Genomic DNA, 7037 nt, shown 5'->3' on the forward strand with positions numbered 1-7037 from the left:
ACTCCGAAAGACATTTATCACACCCTCATTTCATATTACAGCCTAGACATGGAGTCTACGTTAGACACGACTTCACTCTCGACCATTCTCCTATTCGAGTCACGGCTGCACCGTCTCGAGCACATCTTATACGGCGAACCGACACCAAACCGGACGGCAGAGGACGCTTCCATAGCAGAAAAACTCGAAGATCTAGAGCGGCGGTTTGCATCCCTGGTCACCCACGTCAGAGTTTACAATGAACTCTTCAAGATTTGTGAGTCTCCGCCTCCCCACGGCGCGAATCGTATGAGAGCACATATGCCAAACCCTGTCGTTTCTCACCTAGCCTCAACCCAATCTTATCAGATAAGTGGAGATGAGGCTAACTTTCCCACAGATAAAGCCTACCCGTCACTATTCCTCGACCCGGAGCCGTCCACACCTCCGCCAGACATGCCCCTTGACGCTGTCAAATCCATCGTTCTAGCTTCGGCGTCATCCTTCCCTGCGACGGAGTCCGCTCTAAGAGCGGTGAATGACTGCCAAGTCCCAGACCCTGCGCAGAGCGCGGCGTTGATCTCGCAGATGGAGAGGATGAAGGCCCTCGAGACGACGCAACTCGCGCAGGCAGCGGAGATTGCGGAACTGCGGACGCGAAGTGAGAAAGTTATCCGCGGTTGGTATGAGGATAACGCGTTGGCCTCGTCTGAGTTCATCGCGGAGATGGAGCACCGGGTTTCCTTGGTAGAGAGATTGGTCAGGCGAGCGGAGAAGGAGGAGGAATCACAGGGCATATGAGGAGAATTTAACAGACGCAGGTTTCACACACCGCTTTCCTTAACATGGCACCTCAAGTTATCCGAACGGCCACGTCATGCCTCCTGATGAACCTCTTGCTTTGACTGGAGCATGCCCTGAGACATGTTGATTCTGGAATAGGATCTTGAACCTCGCCGATAGGGGGATCAGTCAATGTCTCTAGATGAGAGCGGGAGGGAGACCGGAAACATGGGCTTGCCGAAAGTGCCTAGATCCTCTTTATATTCCCAGTTGCAGGTGGCGTAAAGCCAGTTCCAACGTACATGTAAGATCTGGTGTTGGCAAGACCAGAGTTGAGATGGGTTCAGGCATGTGTGTACACCACCCGGGTCAGATATCCTCAAGGCCATGACAAGTCCATAAGAAGTCCATGGCATTGATCTAAGACAAAGTAGGTAGCTAGGCCACACTAGCACACCAAGTGTCTTAAGCATATGGGTGTCACCATCATAATGCGATAGATATTTTGTCACGTCAATAACTCCCCATAGAATTTCAAATCCCCGTGACGGCTCAACTAGGAATGGATTTCCTCCCTAAGCAATATTAGGCTTTCGTCTCGATGACCTAAACCCGCCACATCGACGAAGAAAATACGGAGTCGAGCATTACCCCGTACACATTGCCACGACGGTGAGATGAGGAGCTGGGCTGGCCACGGTGGGTACTATGACGAGATGTGTCTTGCGGGAGTCTCGGAGAATGATAGCTTGAGCGCTCAATTGGACGTCTACGTTCTTCTAAAGCTCACTAGTTACATATACCATCCTCACAAAAAAATATTGGAAGAAAAGTTCAAAAGGATTCGTCCCCTCGAGAAATCTCATCCTCCTCGACTCATTCGAAACTTACCCCGATTCGGAACCCTCAAGCTCACGAAACTTTTGTTCGGGAAACGCCGATAAACTTTTCAGTTATATATATCTACGAAGTAGGCCCCCCCCCGCACTAGTAAGTGGGCGACCAGAGTTGAGATCGGCACCTTGTGGTCGGGAGCTGCATCTCCGCGTTTCAAGGTGATCTTACAACTCCTGGGATAGAACGTTCACTTTGTGGTGGGAAGCAAGGACAAAAATCCTCGGTATCGGCTATGTGGATAAACTGGATGCAGTCTGGGGTAATGTTGATGACGCTCTGGCGTCCATTTCCGTCCAGCGCACATCGTAGAACATCATTGTTTGTTTCTATTGTGATCAATGTGCTCAGCGTTAGTATCTTCATGAGGAGTGTTTAGGCCGAGCTGAATGTAGCACGAGGTTATTGTAAATTCTACTTGACTGAGGAAGCATTTGATCAATGATCAATCGAAGCCTTGTGACGTCCATACGCTTTCTTATCCGTGACGAAACCTCAAACACCAAGAGCACCGAGTATAAGCCCCGTGCATCCCCACGCTTGGGATCCATGAATGTATCTCAAACTTTCTAAAATTGTTTCTAATAAATCTTCAAAGATGGAGCTCAATGGATGAGAAAACGCGCCCCTTGTTTCCCCCACAGCTGCAGCCCACCGTCGCCAAGAAATCGTCGACGAGTAATGCTGGTTGGAGCTTGAGCTCTTCAAAGTTCTTAGTGCAGGGGCTGCAGTCGCCTGAGGCGTCTCATCAGTAAACGGATGTCCTTCGCACATAGGCGCCCTGCGGACTCCTGCATGTTGCCGTCGTCTGAACAAGGCTCGTGGAGAATTCTGCTGTGCGAAGGAGGAGGGTAACAGCGAACCAGGAAAACCACTGCTAATTCTACCACGATTCTAATGGTCAAGGAGCCCCGAGCGATGGAAGCTTTTGAGGAAGGGTAAAAAGGCTGGTGACGCCGGAGAAGAAAATGGCTGGGTAACGTTGAACCAGCCCCCAACCAATTATATTTTTTTCTTTTGTACTCCGTGGACCTTGGACGATCGGACTCGAAATTTATGTTCCCGTCAATTAATCTCGAAAAGTTAGTTCTCGCCAAGAAATCTAAGCTGAAAGCGCTGTGGACTGTAACAGGAGAGATTGATGAAGTATCGACGGACAAGCCTGGACAGACGAGCCTCCGCGGTAGCACGGCGCCCCCGTGCTCGTGGTCCTTGTCGCGTTGCACGGCTGGTCTGGGATCCGTAGAATATTGAAGATCAATTGGCTTGCTTCGTTTGCTCCCCCCTTCCCCCCCACAATGTGAATCACGAAGTAGTAAATGGCAGAAGAATCGAAGAGACCGACGACCGGGCTGGCGATCGGGTCTTACGCTGCACAAACAGGCGTGGACTGACGTACAAACCGATTCCGCAATATTGGTTTGATGGCAATGTCTCCGTCAATCAATGTGTACCGCGATGGTAACCGGTGCCTCGATCTCCGCTTATCACAAAGCATTATCGATTTTACGGGCTCATACGAAGATCATTCTGCCGATGAATCCTGTCATGGGTCCTCAGAGTCAGAGTGGCCCCGCGAGAACCATCGACGGCAAAGCTAAACTAGGATCACCGCTGACCCGGCCGATACATGGTGTCTTATAGCGATGTTAATATAATTTTTAATGGCTCCAAAGGAAGAGCGGTCCATGCTGTTAATTAAACTACTTTATTCCTTCAAAAACCCTGGAAAGCTTGGATCGAGAAGAGTCGCGAGAACAGCTTCGACAGTTCCGTTCGGAGAAATGGCTGGCAAGCCTTGCTTTTCGCTTCCTGTCTTTCGGGGGCTGACAACCGCATTTGGGTTCAGCCCCTACCGAGATCGAGGGAGTTGTCACGCGTCCTCGGTCTTACTCTTGCTGTTCGACGAAAGAAACGGATTGGGGAACGAGGTTGGAAGCAACGCGGTCTCAGACAGCGAACACCTGCAGGTCCTCCCACTCTGAACCAAAGACCCCCCATCCCCCCCCAAAAAAAGCACTACATCCACAAATCTCGGAATTTGAGTGGAGCCGATGGTGATAGATTTAGTCACAAAATGCTTAAACTGTCTCTGCTCTCTCGCATTGATCGAATCTCCGCCCTATCCTTGTCCGCCTTGGAGAATGTCACTTCGAAGTAGTGTAGGAAATCGAAAGCCTCTTTTCCCAAAATCGTGGAAACTCGATCAAAGCCACGAGGTGTCGACAGGGGGTATGGTCACACCTGAATCTGAAGAGAGCGCCTGGTCCCCGTCACTAAATAAAAACGTCCCGATCTCGCCAACGTCGATGAAGCTGTCCGGAGAAAGCTCTTTGTAACACAGGCCACAGCCCTATTATTCAATCCGTTAGATCTGGAAGTGACGAAATGCACCTGACTATCTCCAGGGCCGTAACACTGGACTCCCCTGCCTCAACGAATTGCGATTCGGACTGGAGGCCGGGCCTGGGCTGTTACTTGTAGGTGATCACTTGCCTAGTCATGATGAACCAGCGTCGTGTTGAAGGTCCGTGAGGAAACACAGGAAAACGCGGTGACCCTCACTTACTGCAAGCACTCAAATACTCTCAAGCCCATCCAGTCTTTTCTTCTTGGTCCGCTTACTGGAACCCCTGCATGGGGAAGCGACCTCACGGGGAGTCACGGACGTATCTTAGCCAGGCCACACGAACCTGAGAAATAGGAGTTGCATTTCTTTTTCCTTTTTCTTTCTCCCCTCTGTCTCGAAGACGAAAAGACAGGATCTCCTAAGAAGAAGCGGAAGCTACAATTGGCCCGATGGTTTCTATCCAATTCTTTTGCTCTAGAACTGAAGATCTGGTCCGTTCACGACGCGCAGGCTGATATGGATTCATCTTTAGCCTATCAATGATAGGCCCCTTTCCCCAGTCGGCACAGGGCGTCAAGATCGCACCGACCACTCGCTTGGCTGGCCAGACCAGCAGTTAGTTCGACCAATATTACTTCATTGATCAGTGTCTTTTTTTTTCTCTAGACAGAACGGGAGGAACGGTGGTACTGTAGTATTGATGTTTGGGAGTACATCTTGGGAGAACCAACCGATTCCGATTCTACTCATTCGGAAGCCCCAAATCGACTTGCAGCGCTACTGTAATCCGAGGATGCGATGGTGGGCAGATAACAATTGGCAAAGTGTGAAGTAAAGAGCAAAAGCCAATACGGGAGCTGGCCCAGTTGCCCGTCGTTTCAAGATGTGGGGCCCGCGAAAACTGATAGGGATAGGATACCTGGGGAACATCGTTGCGGATTTCTTTGTCAGATGTGAGCGTGGAATATTAGTTAGTGAGAGGATGAAGAACACTACACTATCCAAGCATTACGACGCTGGTCGGGCCTCGAAGAGTCCGATGAAAATACGTGGGTCGTTCTGGTTCCGGTTGTGCACTAGATTGCCGAAAACCGTCAATGGAAAAGGCACGACGGAGGCTTCTTTAGGCGTTTTGTGTTTCGTTCAGTCGCATTCCGCATGGAGCATCGACCCCTTGACATCCACTTTAAAAATGGCGTCGTGTCGACTGGGGACAACCACCCCCTAGTTCGTCGTCATCACATCAAAGGTCGAACAAAGTACTTCGTACGGAGTAAGTTTCTGTCGAGAGCACCTGATCGTGAACCGGACTCTATTTCTCCCCCACTTGGCTCAGGAACCAGCAGGAACAGTCGGCATCTCGAGAAGAGCCTTCTGTCAAGCGGTAGTGTACGCTACACTACGAAAGGAGTCTCCACACAAAAAGCACGCGGACTGTAAATTGAGTTTGCGAATGTTGTTGAATGATCAAATTGACATCCTTCATACTGTTCTGACGGAGCGGAGAAGGGTACCGAGATGTACAAATTTGACAATCTCTGATGTGCTTAATCTTAGCATTGCTGATGGAATTGAGGGAACTTGCCTGATCAAGAGTGGAAGAGCGTTCTGCAATACCCTGGGAGATACAGAGGTAGTTCCCTCGTAATATTTGGGTAGACATAATTACGGAGCACCTCGGACCCGTTCTGGTTACCAGACCGTCTAAACTAATCTAGTTTTAAGCTAAACGGACACGCGAGAGGGACTGGGCTGCCCACGACCAACCAGGCTTGCTCCCTTAGGCGGGTCATACCTGCCTCCCTTCACAGGGCTTACGGTGTACCCTACGGGGCGGTACCGTTACCAGTCAAAAACGATAATAACGCTACTACTACGAAGTACTTCGTGCTTCGTAGTGTACTCCTAGCGACGGGACTCGGACATTTGCTGCCATCCACTCCCTGGTCCATCTTCATCCCCACGCTGGACGAGAAGTCGCGTCCTCCATTTCATCTATTCTTCCGTTTTCGACCATTAATTGATTACACTGGCCTTCTTCGTATGGTGGGCGAGGCGCAGTTCCCATCAAGTACCTCAGCAGGTAGGGGAAGAGAAGGAACCACCCCCAATCAATCTCCTCATCTCTCATCTCCACCCCGTTCCACGTCGCCACTTTTTCTCCCCTCTACCTTTCCTCAATTATCCTTTCGCTCCCTCCTCTACGAAGTACGAAGTAGACCCTCGCCTCGGTTTCCAGTCCTCTTGTCCTCATTTCCCCTTTGCCTTTCTTCTTCTCATTTGTCTTTTCGAACGTTTGATCCGTTCTCTTCTTTACTTTCGTAGATTGTTTATTCTTCTGTCGTCGATCCTGACGATATTCCTGTTCATTACGCGGCCAGAGATCCCCCAGAAGTCCGCAGCGCTGCTGGCCAAGCCGCCGTTCTGTGACTGCCGAAACGCCCCCTCGAAACAACCAAAAACCACAAAACCACCTGTCTCACCCATCCCATCCCCTCCTTTCCACCACTCTTTTCAACCTGCCCTGTTTTAAATCCCATTTTACCATTCCCGTACCCAACCACCAAAAGATCTCCAGCCAGTTACCAACTGCAGTCGCTCCTTTTTATCCAACTCAAAACTCCAGTAAATAACCAAAGAGAAAAGAATTACGAAGCCGTCGAGTTCACTCGTGCAGACCAGGCCGATCACCCCTTATAGTCGTCCTATCGAATTGTCGACTTTTGTGAAGGAAAAAGAAAATCCAGCACGCAAGCAAGCATAAGCGAACGATAAAAGGGAAATTACTCTTCGACCGGCTCCGAGACTTCCTTTCTGACGATATCCACCGCCCGTTATTATCGAACGACGCAGATGTTTTAGAAGCGCGACGGTCGCCTGAAACTAAGTGTCGATCACGGTTATAGCCCAGACTCACCCATCTCTCGCCCCAAACCCCGGATCAGAATATAACAACGAGGCCCTTTTAATTCTCCCGCGCCGCCCACCTCCGACATCTACATCAACTGAAAGAGAAGTCGAACCGGCCCTT

At 50.2% G+C, this 7037-nt stretch overlaps 1 protein-coding gene across 1 annotated transcript; it reads left to right on the forward strand.

Annotated features, from left to right (window-relative positions):
• Positions 1-48: 48 nt before the first annotated feature.
• Positions 49-780, forward strand: SAPIO_CDS10032 (uncharacterized protein; the record flags this gene model as incomplete). Its single annotated transcript, XM_016783695.1, has 2 exons — positions 49-256; positions 380-780. The coding sequence occupies 2 exons, from the start codon at positions 49-51 to the stop codon at positions 778-780; spliced, it is 609 nt and encodes a 202-aa protein (XP_016639140.1).
• Positions 781-7037: the final 6257 nt, after the last annotated feature.

Source organism: Scedosporium apiospermum (assembly GCF_000732125.1).
Source record: "Scedosporium apiospermum strain IHEM 14462 chromosome Unknown SEQ_SAPIO_0154, whole genome shotgun sequence".
Lineage (NCBI taxonomy): Eukaryota > Fungi > Ascomycota > Sordariomycetes > Microascales > Microascaceae > Scedosporium > Scedosporium apiospermum.